At 48.7% G+C, this 27,464-nt stretch overlaps 2 protein-coding genes across 5 annotated transcripts in view; one reads left to right on the top strand and one right to left on the bottom strand.

Moving 5' to 3' along the window:
• LOC117231999 overlaps positions 1-27,464 on the top strand; it is a 257,984-nt gene that overhangs the window by 100,348 nt on the left and 130,172 nt on the right. The window lies entirely within an intron of this gene.
• LOC117232001 lies at positions 22,236-23,096 on the bottom strand. Its single transcript, XM_033491065.1, has 4 exons — positions 22,963-23,096; positions 22,812-22,862; positions 22,486-22,609; positions 22,236-22,409 (listed from the first exon to the last, which is right to left on the bottom strand). Exons 1-4 carry the CDS (start codon positions 23,035-23,037, stop codon positions 22,339-22,341), a joined length of 321 nt encoding a protein of 106 aa, XP_033346956.1. The 5' UTR covers positions 23,038-23,096; the 3' UTR covers positions 22,236-22,338.

Here is a 27,464-nt window from a genome sequence, read left to right as displayed (position 1 = left end):
ACGCTATTTGTGCCGACGAAATCCACTTTTCTCCCAGCGAGTGCGCGTCTCTCTCGTTCAGGCCTGATTAGGTTCATTCGCGATTGCAGCTGTCGATGCGTTTGTCTCTTGTAATTGGCTCGTTTAACAGGAATTTTTATCGCACGATCTTGTCCCGTTCATCAGCACAGAAAAATGTCTATCAATTGTAAATGCTTGCCGAGTCGTTTAGAGAGTCATTCGGCAGGGTTTATCATCCCGTTGTGATCTTAATCGGAGTTCCGTCTGTCATGAAATTAGACGATAGAAATCTGAAAGCCGAGCTAATTATCGAAAATTAAGAGCGAACCGAGTGAAATAGGAGATAATCAAGAATGATTGAAATTCCATTGGAACGATGGATCGTACCAGGTGTCAAGGTGAAAGCCGGCGAGTAGGATTTGTCAATCCAGCCGGTTGCATAGGAGGGTGGATCTCATAGAATTCGTGCAGCGTAACTTTTTACGTAACACGATGGTCGATTCATCATCCTGGCCACTCGATCAACGCCATGCGGATGTTGCTCTAAAAAGAATCTACCGAAGAAGAGGAAGAAGAAGAAGAAAAAGGAGGCGGATGATGAAGTCGTCCGACTAAAACACTTTTACGGTGTGTAGCGTCTGTTCGATTCTTTAAACTCCAAGCGAAAGTATCCTCTCCCGTTCGCTTTTCGTTAAACGCTTCGATACCAATTGAAAAGTCAAAAAAAAAAAAAAAAAAAAGAAAGAAAAAAGGAAAAGACGAGAAAAAATACGTTTTACCGGCGGAACGATAATGTTTCACGCGGAGTCTCGTTAACGGTTAAAACGAGAAGGGGAAAGGCGTCTTTTTCCCGAGGTTTGTCCGTCAATCTTCGTCGCTGGGTGCGGCATTAGTACGCCAGTCAGGTAGGATCGGTTACGCGGAGATCTCTCCCGCCATGGTGTCACAAGATCGGACGAAGATAGAGAGAAAGCGATTGCCCGATGACCAGATGTATTAAGATCGAATTTAGGGACGGATCGGCGTCCTGATGGATCGTTCGTCGATTACGTGGTCTAATCCGACTACTATGACTACGGTAAACTAGGGTCACCGGGACATAATTTGTCATTCCGGTCTTGTTCGCGGTCCCTCGTCCCCGCCAGATCGAATCGACGTCGCCGCCAGAAATATTCCTGTTTTCCTTTCTGATCGCGGAGAAAAATGGTCTAGTAATTTTCCTCGTGGTTTTCATCGTTCTCCCCCTTCTAAGCGAGACTGGTAACGAGTCCTCGATCATCGTTAAACATTTTAAGGGACGCATAAAGCTCGGAGAAATGCGATAAAACGCGCGAATGTAACACGATATATCGAGCAGGTAGCGGAGTCTCTTGCGGTAGACGAAGGCTAAAACCGATACGGTTTACGAGAAGGCGCGATGTGACACGTTTGCGGGAAAATTTAGGGAAGATCGAGGCTCGTAACGTTAAGAATCGTACACGAGCATGGCCCATTAAGCGCGCGAATATTTCGTACGTGTGTCGGTCTCGCGACAACCTTCTTTCGGGCTGCGTATCTCGCGCATCGAGATGTCGGTCCACGATACGACCAGCAATATACGCGAACAACTTCGAACGATGCCTCTCCGACTGAATACGGGATACGACACTGAAACGTGTGTCGACTCGAATCTCAATTCGGCTATAGCGGGTCACCTGGCACCATTTAAGGGCCTCGTTCCCTTCTATCGTTCGGAGTGCAGCTTTTTTTTGAAATTTTCTCCGTAATTTTATACGAGCAGAACGAGCTTATCGGTGGGCTATCTCGAACCAGATGCGATCGTCCGCGACCGTCGTGCACAGCTTTCCTTTAGCAAGTCTCCGTAGAATGGTAGCTCCAGGCAACCCTTGGCGCAGTTATAGTTGGATAACGTCTAATAGATGCGCCTTCGTATCTTTAGATGGAATTTTAAAGCCAGAGCGTATAAGATTAGATCGATGCATTGAGGTTTACGGGGTTCTTCGTCGTGGATCGAGGCTGGAAGCTAAGCCGCGGTGATCTACGAAACGGAGAAGAACGCGTACTCTCGTTGTGTTTGTTCGTTACTGATACACGGCTAGAGAAACGAGAATGATTAATGGCCGTTAGGTACGGTGAAGGCAGTGTCGCGTGTAAGAAGATCAAGACATTGTTACAAAGTACGTTATCTCCAAGACTTCGTTCTGCAACAGTTTTTTCTCGACTTAATTTCCCAATGACTTGGAAGGTAAAATCTGCCGTAACTATCGGCGACTACTAGATTACTACTACTATTATTACTACTGCTGCTAATACTACTATTCGACGACTACTTGGTAACTGTTAGATAAATGCGTTGAAATCGTTCGAAGAAACTAAGCGCCAGGCTTTCACGATGCAGGAAAATCGATAGAATTACGCAAGTGTTAAGTAGACCGCACGCGATAGCCGATCGTTCTTTCACAGGCTGGCGATCGAAGTGGACGCGTGTCCCATGGAGATAGCGCGGCGAACGTTTCCCGATCGGCATCGAGAATCGAGTATCCTGATGGCCGGGTATCGGCCCTCGAGCGCCGGTAGAGCCGACGATCCTTCAATTAGAAATCTCACGCGGTAGCGGCAACACGAGGCGGCGCGGCGTACATGCCGTTGCTGTTACTGCCATTATCGTTGCCGTTATGCACCGCTATTGCTGTTACTCTCGTCGTTATTTTGATAGTCAGCCAAGAACGGCTGTCTCCTTTTTTATCATCGAGTGCCCGCATCCGTTTCGCACAGGCAACCAGAAAAGTTGCTCCGTGCTCCAAGAATCTTCGTCTGGAGATTGAAATCGAGGTGTTCTCGCTTCGAGAAACGTGTTTGCTTGGAGATTGAAATTTTCTCGAGAGAAAAGGTAGCGGAAGGAGGATCGGGTAAGACGACGATAGAGTTTAATCTTTGAAAGCTTCTCGAGTCGAAATCGCAAACGAACTAGAGACGCTATATGGTTAGAAAATCCATCTCGCGAAATATCGCGACGGCAGAACCGGCGGCGAGCGATCTTTTCACGAGCATCGAAATCTGATACGCGTCGCGGGGACGTTAAACGATGGAAAAGCTATCCGGCGGAGCACGAGAGTTGGCCCGCTTCGATGTCGGCGAAGGAGAATAAATAACGCCCGAGGATTCGGAGCTACGCATATTCAGCGGGAACGAGAAGGGCAAGGATAAATCCATTTTCTACCGCCACGGAATAAGATATAAGTGTTATGTCAGTCCCGACCCCTCGAACAGGCTTTCCGCCCAGTTCCGGCCGCATCTTTCGCTTCTTCGTCGAACCGTCCGCCCCCTGCCCCTCCTCCGTCGAAATCCTTGAAACGCTTGCTCGAGATTTCGAGGGTCAGAATTGGGCGCGCGAAAGGTTAGGAATATTTAAGAGCGTCGTTACGAGTCGCAATAGCCTGCTCTTTGCCCTTTTCGAAACTTAGGGGAACTCGTGGCAAAGCTGTTCCCCGAATCGGACAAAATTTCGGATGCGTTGTTGCGCGCGACAAGGGGCGAAGAAAATTGCAAGGACAGATTATTTTTTCTTTTCTCCTCGAAAGAGCGGGAACTAAGAAAATCGCGTGTCTATCCGCGACGATGGTATGCATCGCAGAAATTATTATATTTGCAAATATGCAAGGAAACGAGAAGGAAAGGGTGCACGCAAACGCGCCGCTGGTGAACGTAACTGCGGGCGGAAAATAACGAGGGCCCGTTCCCCACGAGTCTGCGGGGAATATCCGCGCGTCAAGGATCGCGTCACGGTAGTCTGCCAACTGTTTACACTCGGAGGGTGAAGTAAGTGAATAAATTTAATGGGTGGCATCGTCGGCCGACTATGCCGGGGATCCAGCGAAATAATAGATTATTTTCGCCTGTAACTCGAGGCGAGCTCTCTTCTCCACCTTTCGGTTTAGCCATTGAAACCACCCCGATATCACTGGTAACGGTTCATCGAAATTCAACCGACCGGCAACGAGCAATTAAATCGATTAGCTTTCTCGACACTTGGCGTGGTCAAGACTGGTTGCGGTTTGGGAAAGTGCAACGCGGTAAGCTGCCTGTTTACATCTAGGGGGTTGAAGCGTGTAAATAAAGTTAATGGTTCTAGCAGGTTGGTGGGTGGCGTCGGTAGAGAACGGGCAATTAATTACGAGGGAAAAAGAGAGGGGTCAGAGGGGGAGGATTAAAGGTGAACACACGAGGAGAGGCAGGGTGATGGTGAATTCGTTGTAGGTTCTGGAGCCGTTGCGGTGGCACGACGTTATCACGGTATCGTGCAATATTGTAATTATATTGCCGCACGTCACGACAGCGCAGCGTAGCGTAGCGACGAAAAAATGCCGTGGCCACGATTCGTCCTGGTGAATGACGGCTATGCTCGGCCGATTACTCCGTTTTCCAGGTCGAGCGTGATTTACCTGCTTCCTCTCCTAGGCGGCGGCAGCGGCAGCGACCTTACAGTCGAACGAATCGCAATCGTTGGAAACGCCTTCCACTGTTGCGTGAAATAACGAAACTGACCCGACCGTGCGCTCGTAATATCGTTTCTCGTTGCTCGCGATATCCGGACCCGATGTTGCTTATCACCGGTCAACGGCGTCCGCTAATGGGAAAGGGTTGCTGGTGAAAAAGGAGGGACGTTCTCGTGCACGGAAGTCGATCGACACGGACAGCAACGTGACGCCGTTCTGGCTTCCGTTCTCGTAGACATTGTCGCCTGATACAAAGAGCAGCAGTTTACCAGCTAGAACGCTTGGAAGATGAAAGCCTCTTTTCGAGGGATTCGCGGGAACGGAATCGCTATCGTAAATTCTGTGATCGACGCGGAAGTTTGGAACAACGGTTCTGCGGTGAATCTCTCTTCAGGTAGAATATTCCCAGTTCGATTAAACTCCAACTACTTACGTCTAGAATTGAAAATTATGTAGGCCCTTGTTCAACTGGTCTTCCATCTGACTCTGTCAGTTACCGTTAAACACACCGATCAATCCGTCGAATCCGAGCCGCGATCTTGTTTTGGTCGTAATACTTAACCTCCACATACGTATAAATTTTCGATAATATCACTCGCCAAAGCGTACGGTAGAAGACGTCTAGCACGCGCAATCGAGAACGCACAATTCTGCGTCTAGTTACGTGCGTGGTAATTATCGTGGAAGGCAGTGGAAGGGGTAGATGCAGGCATTGCCTTATTTGCATTCTGGCGTCTCGAGGCACGCGGAATTCGCGATCTTACCATACAAACTGTGCACACATTTCATATATTCTGCGTTCCACACTGAATCGCTGCCGCCTGTACGAGATTTCGCTAGTTGTCGACGCTCAGGCCAACCTCGGCGACGTTAATTACACTGCCAGGTTGCTCCACCGGAGTTGCACGAGTTATCCTCACGTCGATACGGAATTACGAATCCCAGCACCGTTTCTTCTGCCAGCTTGCCTCGTTTTTCGTCGTGACACTTTGCCAAGTAGCTCGTTCGTCATTATCGATTGCATTCGATCGAGTTGCTTCGTTTTGGTCGTACGCGGATTGTGACTCGACCAGTGCCATAATTTCTCTGCCGTTCAGGCGTGTTCCTTCGCGTACCGAAGATAGAACGTAATGGAAGTCGTGTTTTCGAGAACGTGACATCGCTGCCTTCCAATAATTACAAAACCTCGCAATCCCCGATGCAGACCAATCAGCTTGCTCTCAAAGTTGAGTAATAGCTGCATCGAGCACGGGATAGTCCTAACTTTCCTAACAACTTTCGTTGATGAAGTGTTAATTACTCGATGTCAGAGTATTCCGTGTCACGCAACTCGTGTCCCATCAGCGTCCGTGCGTTTCGCACTGTCGTCGTTGTTGTTTACAGATTCCTCCGGATACTTCGTATCGTCACTCGAAGCCATTTGGGTATTAGGATTGACAGAAAGGAACGACCTAAATAGCTGAATTCATACAGAGGGAACGAAAGCGCGTCTAGAGCACCGCAGATCACTCGTGTCGTTACATTTTCCTCCCGATGAGTTTTTAAACTCCCCTTCAACTCGTGTCGTCCGTGTTTGCCAGCGCGCACGATGGCCATTTCGATATTAGAATCAGCCTGAAAGTAGCTACGAGCGGATACCTCGGTCGACAGGATACGCATTTACTCGCTGAACAAAAGGTCGCGTGTTTTTAAACCGGTCAGCCATTCGTTTCGATCATGTACATTTAACCTCGATTCTATAATCGTGAAACCCCGAGGAAACGGGGGCGATCCATGAATTCACGACAACGTCACGCAGAGCGATTCGAGGCGAGGATCGAGCTGCGTTTTCGGGGGCGAACGTTTCACGCGTAGACCGCGATCAGTCGTGGTTGTTTATCTGAGATGGAGATTCGACCGGTGCCTCGAGTTGACAGTGTTATGGATCACCGTGGTGCGTGCGTCCGTGCGTGGCTGCGTGCGTGGCTGCGTGCGTGCACTACACGTGCGTGCTCGACTCGCCGTTTGCCCGGAACGTCCGTCAACTCCCTTCGTTCTTCGTCGAGCGAGATCCCTTTCCGCAGCACAGAGTGCCGCCACTAGGTCAAACGGAACGATCACGCTCGATATATCTCGTTACGTGAAACACGAACGGATCGCTGTGTGGTGAAACCGAAAATTAGTTCTTTGTCTCCATTCGGACACACCCGGCTCCTTCTGGTATCGATTCTTCCGCTCCGCAACGAATCGACCGCTGTAAACTTTATGGTTGTTCGTTCGTTCTTCGGTGTCCCCTCGTTGTTCCAGGAAATCGTTTTCTGAAATGGTCTGCGAGTGGCTGTCGAAGCTCTATCGATAGCTTCGGCGTGACATAATCGGGTAATACACGGTATGGATTTATTACAAGATCGTTCTTTTACATCGATAAAAAAAGAAAAAAAAAAAAAAAGAAAAGAGAAAAACGTTAAAGATCTCTTTCATTTAACGTCGTTCTACCTCTGTTACTTTTAAAGCACGTTATCAACGTCCGCGATTATTAATAACACGGTGGTAACTCGATCTTGCATTTTCGTGTTGCAACTTCCTGTTGCAGCATTATCGATGCCCGTAGCGTGCTCGCCTGTATTTGTCATCGGCATCGACCAAACGCGAACGCTGCTGGTGGTAGCGAAGGGTCAAAGTGTCGATTAATGACAGCGAGTGTTGTCCTCGCAGCTTCCTGGTTCGCGACGGGTGCGGAACTCTGGTCGACGCCGTTTCCACCGCAGTGTGTCACCGTCTCACGGTACACGCATGCATGCACTTGAACGAGCAGGCGCCGCTCCATTTACAAACGCGCGGTCATTCAGCATTGTTAGATTGCTCGCTAACACGACATTAATACATCGGGCAAGAGTTATGAGGCCGCGACATGGCAGAGGTAAGGGAAGGAAGGTCGGGACTTTGAAAAATCGTCTCATGCGCTAAAAGCATCAGAGATTAAAATTAAATCCGGTCGCCGCCACCCTCTCGATACACCACCCTCTTCCACTCACTCCCTTTCTTCGTCGCTCACCCTCTCTTCTACTCGTTCTTTCCTTCGCTTTGGGGCGCTGCGTGCTCGAAACTCGCTACGTACACCGCCGCGTTTCTCCCCCATGGCTGCGAGGGGTCGAGGCGATTTTTTGTTGATAATTAAACGACGATAAATTACGCCCGCTAATCTCGTTCCATCGAATTCCAAAGCGAGAATTTTTCACCAAATATTTCGAAGTAATCGCACGCTCTCCAGGCTCGTTCTCCCGGGGTTGTTCCTTCGCGTGTTGGTAAATTCTCGCGGAGGAAGAGAGCGAGGAAAAATAGCGAGAAAAATTACACACCCCGAAATAGCAACTAGAACCGAGATCTCAGCCAGCTTTCTAGCGATTAAAAATTGGTTAGAGGTGTAGGTTATCGAGCAAAAATTCTGAGAAATGAGAGTTCAAGATGCATCCCTTTCGTTGAGGCATACTTTAAAAGTTGGTCAGTCATAGACGTCCGAAGCTCTTTCTCTTTCGTTCTGCCAGTTAGTCCGTGGTATCGTAATATCCTTCTGAACAGATCGAAAGCTTTCACGATCTCTGCTCCAGTGACACCGTTTGCACGGCGATTCGACCCAGTGTCAAAGGCTGGAAAGAAACGGTCCAGTTTTGCGGCTCTTTGAAAAATGAGACGGTCGCGCGCGTTTTATTTATTTGCATGGAGCCTGCGTTGCCGCATGGACTCAGCACTTTCCAATCTTTTTGCGCATGGCCGTTCGAAGGTTTTTGACGGACCGGCCGGAGAGTCGTTCGGAATTTAATTACGGTACCGCGACTGGCTTTTCGGGTGAGTGACCGGGCCGAATTTACCAGCGTAGCGGTGTGGTTAAGCCGAAATTGCCATCGTACGCGGCTGCACGAGCCGGGTGCATGAGCCGATAATTGAAATGCATTTTTCCGCCGACTGGAAAGCGCCGTGAACCGGTGTATTTAACCCGCGACCTTTTTCCCCTCCATGGAGAACGAGTTTTTCATCCCAATTTGCCCGGCTAAAAGCGATCGAACCCCGAATTAGAGCGCCATTTCCGATCGACACCGTTATTCGCACTCGATGGCTCTCGTTTCCTTCTTTTTCTTCCCTACCAGGGCATATGCTTATGAACGTCGGTGGATAGGCGAGGTAGTTTTTATCGGGACACCCGGTGTGTACATCGATTGCGCGACTACAGTTTCCTACGGTTATCGTCCGCGCTGGACCCATACGGTTTTCTACGCCGGCGGCGAAGGTGGCGTTAGCGTTCCATTTCGCCGGGAGAAAGGATATTTCAATTAAAAATCCATTTTTTTTGTTCTCTCCATACGCTAATGGGGCGCCGGTTTCATTAAAAGCTCGTCTTTTTGCCCGTTTCGAGTGCCGTGCGATTATTGTGTGCATTCTAGTCATTAAGTCGCGCGTTAAATCCGGCGTTTCGAAGGTTCGTGTTTTTAATTTTAATATTTGCACGGGCTTCTGAATTTTCACGGTTACGGAATTCATCTGGGAAAATTACGGGTTCGCGGTTATTTCCACGGAAAACAAACGGACAGCGAACGATAGGAAACAAGAGGCACTTGTCAGAGTCGAACTGATCCCAGATGACGTTTCTACAGGAATCCGATTAATCCAAAGCCCATGATAATTGCAACAGCCGCGCTGTCAGATATCCCGGTAAAGCGAAATCTGTTCGATGAGCCATTAAGAGGCGAGTCGAGCATCGATTCCACAGGAAGATACTGTTCTTCCTTCCAATTCCGACGTTTCCGTAATTGCCAGCTTCTGTCGGAGGATCTTAACCCATGGAGAGGAAGAGACTGCGGGAGGGCGAAGAGGTACGAGCCACGGATGAAAGATCGAGAGACGAGCCGCGTGCGAGAGGCAAAAAGAAGGAGGAAGGGAATCGGAGACGGACTAATCCCCTAAGATAATCCGGCGCGAAAACAAATTAAAGATGATAATACTCGGATAATGGGTTTTTGAGCATCGGCCTGTTTCTGACTTCTCATCGAACAGGCAATTTCGGTTTTCGTGGCTACGATTTGGCGGCTTCGCGCCACCCACGGAACAAGGCAGCACGGAAAAACGTAGGAAACGAACGCGGAGGGAAATACAGTGGGAAACGAAATCACCGAGGGACGATAAAGAGCGACGGCCACACCCTGCCGCCGGAGACAAATATTATTGGGACGAGATTAATCGTTCGAGACGAATCCACGCGGTGGAAGATTCTTCGTGCACGAGACATCGCATCGGCTCGTATTTGCTCTCCCCTATTCCTGCTAATACGAATTTCGAGGATATTGGTCGGAGGATAGAGGTTTCCAGTGTTCGAGGGTAGGTACGACGCGTCGAACACCTATCGTGCGTGTGCCCCCTTTGCAATTTCGTGCGATAGCCGCCGGTGTCTGAGAGCAGTAACTCCATCCCTTCTCGAGTTGGCGCGAATCGGAGACAATCGAAGCAGCATCGACCAGGGTATTACCCACGGTAATATATGCGAAACACGGCTTAAACTCGCTTATATACGCGGCAGAATAGGCGAGGAACGAGAATGCACGGGCCACGGGGTCGCTTTATTTCGACTCTTTGGCTCGCCGATTTTGCGAAACACGAAGCATTCTCAAAGGGTGCATCGAGAATGTGGTCAAGGGGTTGAGCGATCGAGTCGAGATTCCCTCGTAGCCTAGCGCCTATTCAGACAGCTCGAGGAACACGGTGAACGGCACCGCCGGTTCTTGCCAAAAATATTCCAACTATTCCAGCCCATTAATAGGCAAGGACACTGATACCGGACGCGTCCTTCGTCTTACACCCAGTAGAAGTTGGCGGACGATCACCGAGTCTCGTTCGACTGGGAAAATTCGTGTTTTAGAACTAGATCCGGAGCTTAGATCTTCGTGACTCGTCGCTGTTCGATCTTTCTGTAACGTTGGAAATGGCGATTAGATTTCTCGAATTCTTCGTAATTCGTCCCAATTAACGCTCTCGCTTGTTCGGAACAATGTAACAAACACGGTAGACTATGAATTACGCAAGTTACATGGGAATTACTCAGTTACATCCCGCGGCCGGTCTACGCGTGCCGACTGGTTAACGAGCAAAAATTCAAACAATACACGGAAACAGACAATAGCCGCGTTTCCATTCTCGACCGAGGAGGTAGCGTTACACCACGTCGAATAATTAACGATCAATGGCACAGACGAGCGGCAACATTTTCCACAATTAAGACGAGAAATACCGCGATGTTGGCGAGTACAATGAAGTGGCGACGAGACGGGCCGGGGCGCGAGAACAAAATTCCGCGGTGCGACTCAACGCATTGACGCGTCGACGTGTGACGCGTTAAAATGATCATCCCCCGAAGCGGCCTGTGCGCGCATCCACGCGTCACACGAAAAAATATTTTACCCGTTCCTGTCGAGATGTCCACGACGCAAGATGTACGAGAGTTGCGAAGCGCGGGCAGTAGTTGTCGACGGATAAAAAAAACGAGAAAAAGGAAGGATACGGGCCGAGCCGGGTAACGTTTTGATATTCATTATCGGTGGCAGGTTGTCAGCGAACGAAACATAATTACGGCGGCGGTTGATCCGCGAGTCTGGTCGCCTCTCTGACGGCTTCCTCCGCGCGTATCCTGTCCAACCGGTATCTCCCTCTCTTTGCCAGCCAGCAAATTATATTCATATTTGGGGGATTACGTCGACGATCCCTCTGGATCAAGAGAACCTTAAAGGGCCGACGCTCGCCGTGCTAATTATTTCCCGGCAGTCTCCCGCTCAGATTCAATTTCGCCTCGGCGGACACGGCCCAAACGATGGAAATTACTCCGTTGCCTGCATCGTCTTCGAATCTCTCACTAATTACGCTACTTGCTCAGTCTTTGGACCAGCTTCGGTTCGTCTTTCGGTGATCGGACGTCAAACCGAAGATCTCAACGATTGGCCATACGAGATTTTCTTATCGTCACGCGACGCTTCGATCAAACGAATTTGATTCTAAAATAACGAAGAGCACGTTGCAATCCGTCTACGTCAAGCGCACTTCGCTTGAAGTTTTACCTGTAACTTTGGGAATCTCGCGAGCCACACCTAGAACAGGACGATGATCTGTCTTGTGGATCTATCGACATCCACCGTGGGAACGTTTCCCATGCCCTTCTTCGCGGATTCAGATACCGCAACTTGCAGGACTACAGCTTCGCTCTAATGCCAACTCGAAAGTAGGCTAAGCCGAATTCTCGAGAACTTCTGAAACAATGCGGCGGCAGAGGATTTAACGACGAACGCAAGGAATTGCTCTAGCTGGTGGAAAAGTTGCCGCTTTTCATCGGTATTTCGCGATCACTTGCTCGGTGAAATAAGTCGTTGAAACACCCCATCCACTTGAATTCTCTATTCTCTCGCGCCGTCTGCTTTCGAGATTTAGTGTACGCAGTTGTGGCGTTATACGATTCCGTGAGTGTGTAGGGTAGATCGAACGACTCTTGCAAGAAGGGGACCGTTTTGGAGATTTAAACGAGAGGTCTGTTCCTTTTGAAATGGAAGCATATATTCGTTTTACGATACCGTATAATGTAATCGTTACAGCTTCTCGTGATGGGACTTGAAAAACAGTGGGTACTCGACAGTCACGGTACTAGAACACAAAATGTCATCTATTTTATCCAGTATACGTTGCAGTATTCAGTAGAAACGTGACACCGGTGCGTCTAGGCCGCTGTTCAAATATAAACACGTTATCGACATGAATTTCGAGCGAGCAGAGAGTAGGTACAGGTGTTGCAGTTCGCGATATCGCATGGAAATGGACCGATCGCGAGGTTGCATCGTTTCAAGATGTCGCCCGATTCTCTCGTTTGCCGCGGATCATTTACTATTCGCGTGTCGCGGCACACAGTAGGAAACGTATCTAATAACCGCATTTATATTCGCGTCGCGTACGGATCGACCCCTCGAGAAGTTTGAGTTCGGCTCATCGGGAAACCGGCTCGTCGTTGCCTTCGTCCTGCGTCCTACGAGGATTATGAGTCGCGTGTATGAAAAACACTGGCGTCGTCGGTGTATCGGAACAATATGTAAAACGAGAGCGAGATAGCAACGGGAACAACATCGGGACATAGGGAAAATTTATCGCCAGAGTTTTCGCGAGATTTAGTTTCTCGGATGGCGTGTACGAAATACAATGGGAGTTCTTCGCTTCTGAAGGAATTTCCGGGTTACCATGAACACGCGATCGTTTCTTTTTACAGATCAACTTCGACGCTCCCTATGGCCGATCGTGACGAGTGTAGAAATTGCCGTAGCGGCTGAAATATTTTTCGGTCAGCGTCGAATCCCAATGCCAGACTTCTTGCGGAGTCTTTTGCTTTAGAATTTCGAGGGGCTTGCAAAACAGAGACGCGTTGCATCGACGCGGAAAATTAATGGCACAATTTTCTTCTACGTTTCGGGGATAAACCGACGATTCCGTCGGTGCACAGATATTTATGGCTTTTATATTCTAGGTCGCTTTTTGTCTCGTCCGTTTGCGTCCTTTCACGCAAGAACAGGCACATACTTGGCATGTACTTTCAGCTTTTCCTTCTAAAGTTTTTGCCTCGTCCTGTCAAACGTCGTTCGTTCAGCCCTTCCACGGTTAACATGGGGGGGAGAAGGGCGAGTCACGAACGCTGGAATTTACATTTCGCAGGTTCGAACCTCTCGAACGCGTTGAACGCGAAATCGCGAGTCAACGAGACGAGACGTTGAGCACCGAAAACAATTTCGTGACGAGTCGAATTTACATTCGTCTTGCGAGTCGACGATATTCAACTGTACGAAAAGCCTAATTAGTCGTATCTTTGAGCGAGAACGAAATTCCCAACCATCTTCACCTCGTTCGCTTCTCCTGCAAGGTATAATAGATTCTAGCCGAATTGCGATATCCTTCGTGGAGGTTTATCCTGCAATCTCGCGTAACGTATAATTATCCTTTAAACAGACAACCTGCTCTCCAAGAGGGCAGAAGGAAAAGAGTAACAAGGGAGCGTAAAAATGGCAGGTTACACGCAGCTCGTTATCCCAATACCGAAGAAACTTCCTGCGGTCGCGAATGATCGTTTCACAGGCCTCGCTAGCAGGGGCGTCTTTAAATTACGTACGCCGGAGATGAGGAGGTACGCGTGCCTATCCGATAGAAGAGTAGACGAAACGAGATGGTACAGAAAGAGCAAGAGAGAGGAAAGGGATCGACAACGGGCTCGTTTGAGCGTGCTAAACCGTCGAGGTTAAACCGCAGTCAGTCGTCACGGACGTGGCTCGTAGGATCGAGACAGGGGTGGATTCCGATAGACAATGGGGGTGGTATCGTGGAATCGCGTCCTGGCACGCATTGTGCGCATCCCCTAACGATGCCCGATTACTATCCCCCGTTGGTTTGTTTCGTGGGGTCGCGTTCGAACGGCATCCTCCTGCGATCTCTCGAGTTAAGCGACGATCCTTGTTCCGTTTCCACGATGGGCTCGTCTATGCAGCTCCGAGCAAATCGTTTCGAAAACGCGCACGTCCGAAACGATAAAACGACATTTATTCTTTATGCGACCGTGTCGATAAAAGTCATCGAGGTTTCTTCTTCTCGGTGTACTCGTCTCTCTTTCTCTCGTTGTTCCCACGTCGAACAGCGTGTTACGTTTCTTAGACACGCGGGCGGGTTTCTGGTGGATACGAATCGTGGAGGGGTTCAGGAGGATCGACGTGACAGAATTTCGGAGATAAGTATCCAGTAGTGATCGATGCTCCGGCTAAAAATCTTGATTCATAGCTCACGGGTGATGTCGTGGGATCTCTAGTCCTCTTCTGGCTCTTAGATTTCCTCCCGTTCTCTCGGTCCGTGGCTTCGTGGAAGCCTCGTGACGTCAGGTGCATGGGAATCGACAGGAACCACGAACATGAGTTTCGACAGGCGGATAGAAACGGACGTAGATTCACTCGCAAGAACGATCCGTAATCTCGATAGAGCGGGACGTCATCGATGTGCCATCCTACCTCTCACGAATCGGACACCGGATGGTCCGATTCGGTGGCCGGAGGCTCTTCGGGTTATATCTGGTGGCGAGAACGCGAGGAGTGTCTCTTCTGTTGCGTGGTTTCGTACGTGCTCGATTTTCAACGAAGAAGACCGAGAAAAGCGGCAGAAAGAGAGAAAACAGAGCTGGGGAAGAGCTTTTTGCGCGAGGCTCTATCGACCCAGTCGAAAATTCCAATTTATACCGCGCGACGGAATAATTAGCAATGGCGGGAAATGGCGCGACGGTTTTTGCGCGGGTCTTTATCACGATCAAACGAATTATTCGACATTACTTCGGTGGTGCGGGTTTAATATAGACCGGTCGGGTCGAGCTGACACCACCGCCGGTCAGGATAAGCCAATATACGAGCAGGCTTACCGTTAATCCGGCGATTTTTAAATTATCTTCACGAAATTGCGTCCCGCCAGGATAGAGGACAACTTCTGAAACTGCCAGATAGCATTGCCAGTAGTGACGTCGCGTCGGTCCGCTTAGCGTTGCCAAGTTCTGGCCAGCTCGGATCACGTTTGATCCTTTTGGGTATACGCGACTCCCTCGAACAGCGTCGTGTCGCGTCGGCACGCGTCCCTTCACCGACCAAGGACCGATGAATTTCCAGGCAAGTTCCATTTACTCTATTTGAAACGCGCAGCTTTTTAACCTTCCTCTTCCGCCCATGCAAACTGTTGCCTGTCTAGGCTTTCCTTTTGGAGCCACGACGAACAAAATGTAAACCGCCCCGGGTGGTCGGCGAGAGCCGGGCCGACTGTGCTTTCTACCTTTTTCCCTGTCGGAACACCGGAGCGGCACCGGCGCAAATATTAAAATCTTCTTGGCCCTTCCGCGCGTTCCGGCTAATTACGAACGAGCGGAATCCGCTACGACGGCGGATTATCTCGTCCATCTAATCGCGCGTTCCCGATTTTGCCCGTGACACGCGGAGAAATTCAACTTACGGTTGAATTCAGGGACGAAAGAACCACTCGAAGTGAAAAGGAGACGGAAGGGAAGAAAGAGGAAGCCCTGTGGAAGACTTCGCTGGATTTTCTACGAGCAACTTCGATGGAGAGAGGCGAGGCGGAAGATAGACGAACGAACGAAGACGAGGTCTCGTTTGCATGAAAGATTGATAGAGAAGGAATCCAGGGATACGACGAAGAAGAGAGGAATCGAGGAAGGGAATGGTTGCCGACTCGACCGCAAACACCTCACGTAGCATCGCGTAGATTAAAGCCTGTCCCGAGTCGGTTGACGCTTGTGTGGGAATGTGCGTGGCAAACGCGTGGCGAAAACACACGGGAAATCTTGCGAGTTCGCGGCAGAAAAGGAGACAAGGAAGCGTACGTACGCTAGAGCCAAGAGTGCGAGGTGATAAGGAAAAGGGAAAAGGCCTGAGCGAGGTTCGAAACGGCGAAGAAAAATCAACTACGGAATACTCGTCGGGATCAGACACGCATTCCGGGGAACTTAGTTTCCGTAAGCTGTCGTATTTTGGGGGGCGAGGATCAACGATACGCCGCGCAGGAGCCCGGCAAACTTTTCCAATTATCTTGTATTAAAAGGTGGCGCGATCGGCACCGAGGTTGTCGCCGACGACAATTTTTTACCTACAACCCCGAACACGAATGTCTCTCGATGCGTGAACGGCATATTCGAGGGCGTCTCTTCAGCGTGCCGAGGGGTGAGCCTCGCGAGAGACTACGAGATATTACGCGTTCGACCGTCTACATCTGCTTTTCCATATCGCTTGTCGCACCGCAAGGGGATGGAACTTCAATTTTGCGGAAGGCGTCAACGTGCCTGGCGAACAACCGCTTTAATCGGACGAATTCCCGCACTTTTACGATCGTGATTCATCGAAGGCGCCAGCCGCCACCCCCCTTTGGCTCCTTGAATTTGCAGCCTTAAGCCAGATGGTTTCACGATCCATTCGATGTAAAGACCTTGGTCATCTTCGACGCTTATGCCACTTATTACCTATAAAAATATGTCTATATCGTAGTTAGTGGTATTTTCACGGGCAAAGGAACACGAAACGATACTTTGAGGAAAGTCTTAAAAACCTGCAGGAATATGGAGTCGGTTTTCTGGTTCCAACTAGGAACGGACGATGGCGCGTCATCGAAGACCATAAACGCGCACGAGGGTCGCTCGGCCGTAATTTTCAGCCGTAAAAGAGAGATATAGGCCGATGGGTGACTTAGGCCGGCGTCGCGTTAGCCTAGTCGTTATTATTTTACTGGCTCTAAACGGCCGCCACTGAATACGCGGGAGCGAAACAGGAATCGTACACGATCCCGACTAGTCGATTCTGTTTCTAGGAAACGAGCGCCAACGTTAATGCACCGTTACGTGCTGTCCAAGTACAGGAGTTGCGAGCCTCATCGGGGTAATTCGAGGGTAAATTTGAAAATTTTACGCTCGACAAATGTTATACCAGTTATACCAGGCTCGCGTTTAAACCTCTTATTCAGACGGCTGCTATCTGTAATGCTTTCATCTTTCAAAGGTCATCGCGTTTTCATAAAAAGGCAGAAACATCGTTAGGTGCACTTTGGTTACGGGTTGAAAAGCACATGCACGACGTAGAATGTAATACGTTTAATTGAACAGCCATGAGCGTCCCGGCGAAGAGGCTCGATGTTATCTGAACACGAAAGGTCGATGAAGTTCGGTCTCGGTGCACGAAAGAAGAATTAATTCCTGCCCGTAAAGTTTCCCATTATGTTAACAGCCCCTGTGGACGATAAACTTCCCGTGAATCGCAATTATATGGCGTCTACGTGCTTCAGCCGTAATATATGTATTTCTCTTCGTACGTCAGATTCGTCGGTCGTAAATGGAATTACCTTGGCGATAGAAAACTCGTACGATATCGGCCAAGAGAAACAGAGAGGAATGGTAAGGCTGCGCGAAGAAAAATTGCCGGAGCTGCGCGTGAGCGAAGGGAAAAAACGATTCGACTTAATCCTCGTACGCACTTACGTGGAAACGTGGCGTGAAAAGCATTCACCGTGGAGCCTGGATCAGTTTCCTTCGGATATAATGCCGGTGAAATGGTCGCTTTAGTATGATATATGTATCACTTACGCGGGGTGATAATGAAAAGATTTGCTGGCTCTTTATGACTTCCGTGGCTGTTAACCGGCATCCCGCGTTGCTTTCCCTCTAACCTCTCTCTCTTTCTCTCTCTCTCTCTCTCTCTCTCTCTCTCTTTCTCTCTCTGTCACCCGAGATTTTTTAGTTTCACCATGGTGCACGTTCGAGCCGCGACGCTATCGCTTTCGTTGCACTCGCAGAACTTCCCTATTAATTTTTCATTAGCCACTCATCCGACGAAATTAACCGTCTCTGCCGTCTTTGACCGTGACACAGGTCCAAGCTGGAAAGCAGAATTTTCATTCGCATGAAAAGAAATTGATATTCCCTGGTGCACGACTCAAAGCTGATCGCGTTGTCTCTCGTCCGCGTATTAAGTCTTTCGCTAGCCTTTTCGTCTGTCCCGTGGCGTAACGTTCGTGATCCGGGCGAAATCTTTGGAAACATTGGTTTCAACGACAGATACCTCTCTCCCTTCTAAATGTAACGACACTTCCACTTGTCGGCAGACAAAGGGAAACTTAGCGAGTACAGTTTGCTCTCGGATTCTACCGTTCCTTGTCAAAAGCACTTACCACTCATTAAACACTCGAACATCGCTGCGACACGACCCTGAAACTATCGTCCGCGAGGAAACATTCTCGAAAGAACAAACTCGTAAAATCGCTGTAAACGCTCGTCTACGTTTACATTTACACGAGCTGCGTGGACTCCGCATAGTTGTGCCCATTTCTCGTCGCCATGCAATTTCTCCGAGTTTCTCGAGCTGTTTGGTAAATCCGGGACGACAAATCTCGCGTGCTGAATTAGCAGGCGCGAAGGCGCTTTAGAAATCGCATACAGTGTGCAGCATGGCGTATCAGCTGGTAGTTAGATGGATGAACGATGCTGGGAAAACGCGGCGCACGGTCTCGCGCGCCATTATTTCCGCGTGCACGCTAAATCACACTTAAAGCTCGAGCCGCTCTTCTCGAATGTGCGCTCTCTACGCCACGACCTTCCACTCTATTTCCACCGGCAGCTTTTACTCTCGGAGACTGTGGCCCGGTAACGAGTCGACGGGCATCGAGCCGAGGAAAAATTGGATTCCTGAAATTTCGAGGCTGGAATTTTTTAATACGCGCCTCTCTCGTAAATGTTGCGTCTGCCGTTCGTGCTCTTCCTTCGAGAGACTTCAAAGAGGTTGCTCTCGGTCGGGAATTTCTCTTCGGCTAAACAGTCAAAGAGAAAGAGGGAGGACATTTCCGCGAGTACGCGGGTTTCGTGCGCGTTTTAATTGAGCAAGTACGAGCAGCCGGGTTTTCCAGCATCGGCACGCGACGACTACTTTCCAAGCGACAGAGGATGTTAATAATATTCCCATCGAGTCGATCGTCCGTTTATAACCTCATAAACTATTCGCCGTTTAGAAAGCCGCGTCTCGCGGTGAATTTATCAGGCGAGAAAGCCTCCCCTGACAGCCGGCGCAGCGACGTCCGCAAACATCATTTAGCACTCTCACCCACGCGAATTCCCCGCGTGAATCCAACGAGTGTCGTTGCCTAAAATCGCGTCACGGGGAAGGAGCTTGAATAAACAACGCAACCGTGGAAAGAAGGGAAATCATTTATTAATTCGTCGCGAGAGTTCCGAGGAATTAGGCGGAATGGTTCGGTTGGACGGTGGTCGCGTCGGAGGCTGAAAATTCCAATGTTAAAAGCTTCAGTTCCCTAACTAATATCGTCGTCGGTCGCTTGGATGAAATCCTCGCGGCTCGCACACATTTTTCTTTGGTCAATTTAAACGCTGTCTACGAGTCGCGGTCGTGATAGCCTCGCGCGAGCTTTCTTTTCATTTTCCTCGTTTTCTGCCTTTTCAGCGTCGCCGTTTTTTTCCCTCGTGAATTTTATTTATCACTCGCGATACCCGTGTAGCACGTCGAATAAATTCGCCGAGTCTCGAAGCGGATCGCGGACGAAAATAAAGCGTGCGGCGCGCGTGCCGCTCATGCGACACCTTCGTTTTACTAGTCTTGCAGCGACGGATTCTCCGGAGGCCGAGTCGTGCGACGGGTTAGAGGTCCGGCCACGGTTGAACGACTCGATTCCCGGTCGCAGCGACGCCACGCGATGGGGCTGTTTGTCGCGCGCCAAGTCGACCAAGCGCTCGCGCTTTAATCAGCCCTGTCCTTTGGTTGGAAATGTTAACGTTGCTCTCGTCGCGGTTCCCTCATTGTCGCACTTTTAAACTATTGCGGAGATTCAAATCCCTTTGCGCGTTTCTTTGGGAAATGCATGAAAAATTCGAACGAGTAGCTCGTTCCTAATAGACGAGCCGGCCGTAAATTTACCAGCGCCGCGAAAACGTTTGAACTACGACTAGAATCACACTGGCGCGCTTCCAAACTCGGTGTTCGCGCAGCCACCGTAACCACAACTACTCTGGCATAACACGGCGCTAAATATCAGGGTAAACGAGCGGCTGAACAAGTCGAAGATTTAATTGCTGTAGCGAACGGTGCTGGTCGTGATAATTCATCTTTCGTAATGTCGCGCGATTCGAAGGCGCCGATCCGCGTCACCTGCACGTGGTTACACATCGAGGTGGAACCGGCCGCGGTAAGGGCGCGTCGATGGGCCTCGAAACGATCGATCGGCTTCTACTGAATCATGCGGGTGTCTGGCACGAGCCACACGGAATATTTCACCGCGGTCGTTCGCTAGGACAAACGAAAGAGCGCCACTTAGGTGGGGAGTAATATACGTTGCCGAGGGCGGTAACTGTCCCCGTATATTACGTCCCGCGTGTCCACGGGGACATACATTCCAACCGGCTGTATCCACGGTAAACAATGTCGCGAGAGTCGTGCCTAAACGATTCCTCGTGTCTGCAGTTATTTTGGCAATTAATCGCCGGCTCCTGCCGCTGAAATATCGTGTTTCTTGCGTCGCGCTGCTGACTTTTTCATTCCTCTTTGCTCCTATCGTTCGTTCGTGCGTTCTTTCTTTCTCATTTCGCGCTTTCATCCTGCCGTTCGTCCACTCGAACAGCAACTGACGATCGAAGACGACGATGACGAAGGCTCTTAACGATCGTTCTGCCGTCCTCGGCCGGCACGTACCGCAAAGTTTCACTGTCGCGGTGTTTCGCTCGGTGATATCACAGGAGGTAGTCTCGACCTCCTTTTTCGTCGATATTCACCGGCCAGGAGATCGACATCTTACGCCCGACGCTTTGATACCGTCTGTTGTTCCTTTTACTTCTCGGTTGTGCAGGGTGTTCGATCGCAGTTCGAAATTTGTTAAACGGCCAGCAACGAGAAAGCGTCTATGTGCCGACGACACGACGAAGTTTATTACGGATTTCGCAAAGCTCCGCGTTCCAAGTTGCTGGAACTTTTATCGAGGAGCGAGCGATCGCCGACGAAAAAACAATGAACAACCGTCGTTTGCACGTGTATACCGAGAACGATCGACCTCTCGATCGCAGCGTTGGCAACGTTCTTCCTTCCTTTGGCCGCTTCATTTCTCGCGTATTAAAGTAGAATTAAACAGGGTCCGGCAACGAGGATGATGGAGGAGTGTGCATATGAAAAATCGCCGTCTGAGCGTAAGCGACGAAAGGATATTACGATTGTCACGTTTTTCCTGTTAGAATCGTAAATCTTCACTGCTGGTTTCCGCCAACGTACCGCCGAGGGTGTACGGGTGTTCGCCTCGTTTCGTTTCGTTTACAAGCGAAATTTTCTAGAACCGATAAGCGCGTCGCCTCGGCTCTTGCTCTCACGTGCCACTTCGCGATCCGTGCACGTTTACGGAAGTTCCGATCGTAACGCGCTTTTATCAGCGCTCGATAGGATAATGTGGAGTGGTCGTGTAAGTTCCTCCACTCGCTTTGTCGTTCACGAGTTTCGCGGTAAACAATTTTATCACCTCACTGCGAAAACTCTTCGAATTTTACAGCTATTCCTACCCATGCTACCCCTACTACATTGCCCATTTAGTTATAAATTCAATGTATCGAAACTTTCAACTTATTTCTCGTTGATTTCGCTTGGAGTGTCTACGCAAATTGCCTTCGCGAGTAAATTGCTTTCCTCCGATTCATATTTAAAATTCTAACTGATTCCTGGCGCGGAGGGCGATCAATCTTACTTCCGAGTCGCCTCCCCGGCCCTATCCGTCTTTCCAATAAAACGATACTCGCGATAAACCTTTCGAAGCCAATTAGGGGCTAATTGATTTTAACTGTAAATCTATGAGCCCTTTCCTCGGCCGGTTCTGCGGGATTGCGGTTAAGACGGGGACCGGAGATCTCTGCCAACCAGCCAGTTGTTCCCGATAAATTTACGATGACTGAACTCCCTCTTCTTACGCTGCACGCTCGTTTTCGCCTGTTTCCAAGCGTTAATGAGAGCCGATCGCGTCGTGCCATCTGTCTTTCCGCGATTCCTTTTGTCTCGCTGCCAGTCTTTCTACCCTCTTTCCGTTTCCGCATCCGTTTTGCGGAAGCGCTTATTATTAAACGTTCCTCCGTTCGACTCTTTATCTTATTAAGAAGCTTTCGCGTAATAAGCGTTCGAAAGGAAGCAAATACTATTTACACTCGTGAGTGCCAGTTGCTTTATTATTGTGGATAGTGCATAGCGTATAAGAATTTACTACGTAAATATATTGGCAGATTTAAAGGTCCATCGTGGAGTTAGTTGACGCGAACCGGTTGATTCGTGTTCGTCAGATTTTCCAAGGAACGACCTTTTCGATGGCCCTTGACTGTAGACAAAAATAATCGCGTTGAAAACTCACAGCCCTCCGTTGTTCAAACATTTCAATAAATTAAAATACTCACTGCAGCCTAAATACGGAACGCAGACCTGTCCCTTGGCACAATCGCTGTCCTTCTTGCAATTTTCATGCGTTTCCCGTTTGCGCCGGTCGTCCGAGATCTGCACCGCGACTACGTCCGACTCGTCCTGTCGTTTCAAACAAAAAATTTGATCGCGAGACAGTGACACGAGTTTGTTCAAAGTATAGGTTGAAACGTATCTGAAATAATTCTACTCCATTGGCCAGCGTTTTTCCCTACTTTCTGTCTCGAGCAAGAAGATTCGGTTCTTTTAATACCTCCGAGTGATTTAGTACAAAAGGATCGAAGCGAAAGCTTCTTTTACTCACTGACTCTCCACTGCGATCTCCTAAGCGGATCACGTGAACCTCTGGCTCGTCCTGCGGGTGAAGGACCAAGGACGATTAGAACATGATCGCGATTTACCAGAAACGATTGAACTACGCGTTTGTTCGGTAGGACTAGCTCGTATCTTCGTACCTTGTCGTTCTTAACGATGCACCGAGTTGCCGAAACAACGTACACGAACAGTAGAATCAGAAACAGTCGGCTCATCTTTGCTTCTCGTCTTGTTCACGCGGTCTGGCAAACACTGTCCGATGCTAATACGAATTGCTCTTTAAATACAGAATCTATGCGTCATCTTCGTCGTAAACCTAGATCCATTATCGTTACAGACAGGTAGCAATTAACCGAACAGATTAACCGATCTTCGTCGAATTGTCATACGTTTGGATTATTATTGGAAAATAATCTGGAAAGTCCATAGATGGAGGAAAGATAGTCAGCGTCATAAACCACTGTCAATCGCGATCGCTTCATTTTCGCACAACGGTCTTTATCTAAATTGGAAAAACAGAATGGCCCGTAAAACGGGTCACGAATTCCAACGAACGACAATTACGTTCTGCCGTTTACGAGCCATCGTTAGAAAATGCGTTGTACGGCATGAAACGAGGCGACTGATTCGCGTCGATCGTTCGCGATATCATCGCGATTCGGTCGTTTCATTAAGCCCGCTATGGGTGAATGAATTCCGTAAAACTCATATGTCCGGTGAAAAACGAACATCGAACGAGGAAGGGAGAGGCTTGTTCCGCCCTCGGAAGTCCACGTTCTTCCTGTTATCGCTCTCGTTTCGACGCTTTAATTACCAGGCCCATTAATAATACGATGATTACGTACGGCTAATAATATACTGTAGTTGATCAAAAGCATCCTCAAATATAACTTTAAAAATTCATCGTCACGTTGAAATCGTTCAATCGTTTTTAACGTTTGCAGCGGTAAGTTTTATAAAACGCGAGTAATGAAATATCTTCTTCGCAAAAAATTGGATGTTTAGGAATTTAGAAGAACATCAAAGGCTTTTCCCAACCATTTTTATATCACTCAGTGACGGAGGGATATAAAAATTTGCCGACCCCGTCAGAAGCATCCGTTTTACGCGACTTTTTACGTCCTAAGAGATTAATTATGCATGCCTGATGTAGCTACGGTCGTTCGACGAGAATGTTCTAGCCTGTGTAATGGTTGCGCTGTTCGAAGACGTGGATACGTTGAGTCGATTCAGGACAAGTATCATAAAAGTCTCAGATAGATTTATCACTCGACGTAAATTTCTGTCGTATCGTTCCGCGACTCGGTTCTACTTTTGTGTCGATTTCCTAGAAAATGACAGCTCGTCGATCGACAGATAAGATGACTCGCGTTGAAAACTAATCGCGCTAATTAATGGCTATCGAGTGAAAGTACAGAAAATTCTGTTTCATGCGAAATTAATAGCATCGAGATGCAGGATTTATAGATCGGGAAATTTTATTACACCTGCCATGCAATGTTTTTCAGTAATTCGGTTACTTTTACATTTTAATGTACGATTGCTCTGGACTATAAAATAATAATAATAGTAATTCAAGTTTAGCGTAATTCGTAAATTTACGTTGCGAAGGGTAGGACAAAATCTCTGATTCCTCCGAAGTTCGATATTTCAATTCGTGGAACGCGAAGTTCCATAAGGCGATAAGTCTATTCCGTACCTATCCGACAGTAACGTCACAGCGAGGGTGAAAGGCGGTCGCGTTTGCATAGTCACGACAGAGATGTCGAAGTTGCGGCCGAGTCGAAACCAGCGGTCCCCCGGCGGACACTCGACGTGACCGGCGGTCCTTTGTTCGCTTGATTACCGAACACCCTTGAAACTAGTCATTAGCTTGGCAAATAGAGAAGTCCGTGCCCGCAAACCCGCGAGTCGGAGATGGCAAGGTGTTCGCTTGCGAATAATTGGCCTGTGAATTAATTTGACCGCGCGTTTCCTAATGCTATTCCGTTTTATTTAACTCCTCGCCGGTAACGAACTTTTCGAATGCGAGCATGCACATAGTTATTTATTTTATTTGCGTCAAGTTGGTTATCCTTAGAACGATTCAACGGAGGATTATACAGCGGTATAATCGATCAAACGTGAAAAACGCTATTCTTGAAAAGGGGAATTCGCAAACAAGTAGAGTAAAGAGGAGAAACGCGATTAGATGCGATTCCAGCGGTGACACGCCGAGAACCTAAAAGCGTCGTAAGGTCGACGAAAGAGTTGGCGGAACGCGCTCGAGAGGCTGCGACGCTTCGTAATCTCGCGTAGAAAAAGAGAAAGAGAGTGGGGAAAAAAAAAAAGAATATCGCGTGGAAACGGTGCGAGGAACGGGTCAAACGACGCTTAGCGATACAACTGGTAGTAGCGTTAAACGGTCGACTCGGCGTCGGACACGCGCGAAAATAAATGGAAGGAAAAGGCGTCGAATTCAGCGAGATCGTTCGTCAGTCTCGTATATTTAGACCGTGACTCCTCTGTGTGTCGCGACGCGTTCTATCCTCCCTTCCCTGTCTCGTATCATCGTGATTTTCGCGTGTTCGTTATACGTCTTCCGTTCATCGACAAAAGTCCCTTAATCCGTGGAAAATAAAATTGGACGCGGTCGATCGCGTCGGGATTAACGTTTCATCGGATGGACGGCGAACTTTATTCGGTTCTGGTCGAGTCGAATAACTGGTTACAATTTCGGTCGTTGGCGTAATCCGGTTCGAATGGAGAATTACAAGTTAAAATTTTACAGACTGATTATCAGCGACGGAGGCATCAAATTATTTAATATCGATACGCTGGTTTGGTGGACGCGCCAGCGGGGTGGGGGCATCTATTATTTGATATTGATTTCGTTGAAAGCGTGTACACTAGCGTACAAGTCGGCACGATTCGAATCGTGGGAAAGCAGCTTAATTGGAACGATTATCTACCCAGTCAAAGAGATAGCGACCAGCATTTCATGATGCACTTACGTAACGATTAAACCGCGTGTATAGGCCACGAGGATACGTTCAAGGTACATCGTTAACGATGAAACTAATGCGGGACTGAGATTGGCTGGCGTGGTCGATAGAGAGAATTCCCTCATCACGGAGCGAAACCGGGTCCTCCACGCTCCTTCCCATTTACGTGCGATATCTCGTAGTTCTAATAGCGGGGCCGCCTTGTCTTACGGTTCATCGATAGGCTGTATTGAAAAATTGTCGTAATTGCGTTTAATCCGTATTACGTTATTAAATCGATCGAAGTCACGATCTGTCGGTTACTCGCGTCCACGCGATCAGTCGAATAATCGAGAACATTAAGTTTCCTTTTTCTCGTTCCTAGTCTCGAAACCATAAACGATAAGCGATTATCGCAGTGGTCAAGTGGTTCGTTTTTTGGTAACGAAGCATCGTTAAGTATCTCTTTTCGTATATACAGTTTTCAAGTGGTGAGACCTGTTTCGCAACGAGAGAAAACGAGGCAAAGGAACGACTCTGTTTCCTATCGAAATCGACGGCGGGACGTTTCCTCTCGAACGATACCGATCGAAGGGCATACGTCTTCGTCCATCCACGAGACGTCGCTTCTGGAAAACAAACTAGCTCCGTTTGAGAATGCAGTCGCCACCCTCGTGTCTCACACATAGACTAATTTCTACGAGCGTTCCTCGTGACGTCTCAAGGGAGCAATGACGGGGCTCGAACAGAGCCATTTGCCGGTGTGTAGCCATTGAATTCTATCCATTTATTCGATTCGAGCCCGCAGAGACGGCTGGCGAAAGTTCTAATTTCTCCATACGTCGCGTAATTTCTCTCCCACGTTAATTAACGTCACGCTTAAGTACCCGTAAATGAAATCGAGAAGCGAGAGATAAACATCGACGATTTCAAAGCTGTTCTACGATCGCCAAAAGATACGGTAGACTCGAAACTAGCCCATCATCGTAGCTTGTCATAGATCACGCGTGTACGAGGCATTGTGAAAGACTCGAAGGCATCGTAAATATACACATATACCATAACTGTGCGCTACAGAGTTCGTGACTTAATCTGCAAGGGTATCTAGGCTATTTACGGCCGCGTTACACTGCTCGTAGATTTATGAGCCGATTCGGGTTTCGTGCTTTTAGATCTTTACTCCCTCGGCCCTTTCCCTTGTGCTCTTTCGATACCGTGGATCGACGCGCCGTCGTTTAATATCCGCGATGCACCGATACCCGCCGCGCATTTGCGTAATTGCGCGCGCGTTTCCATTTTATCCGTTGATTTTTCGCGAACCGCCACGCCGGTCACATCCGACCGGCGTTTCGAACCGTCCATTCGAAATAAATAAGCAATAACCAACGAGGTAATCGCGAGAATGGTCAGAATTCAGTGATCGATTGGCCATTTTTGTTTGCCATTGAGATTAAAATTCCAACTTTGAAATGCTTTTAATAGGATGATACTAATGGCCGCTGTTACTCGCATTTTCTCTTTTACTCCTAACAGTACATACGTGCAACCAGGAAAAGCCTCAGAACTCGCAAGTTTCTCGGAATCGGGCGAAACGAGCGCGACTTTTCTCGGTCTCGCGGTAAGCTTGGAAGACCGCGAGCAAAGTGCGAAACTGAAAAGAAATAAAGGAGAAGGGTGAT

This window comes from Bombus vosnesenskii, unplaced genomic scaffold (assembly GCF_011952255.1).
Source record: "Bombus vosnesenskii isolate JDL3184/JDL3185 unplaced genomic scaffold, Bvos_JDL3184-5_v1.1 scf7180000013277, whole genome shotgun sequence".
NCBI classification, from domain to species: domain Eukaryota; kingdom Metazoa; phylum Arthropoda; class Insecta; order Hymenoptera; family Apidae; genus Bombus; species Bombus vosnesenskii.
This window is presented reverse-complemented; position numbering and strand designations above follow the sequence as displayed.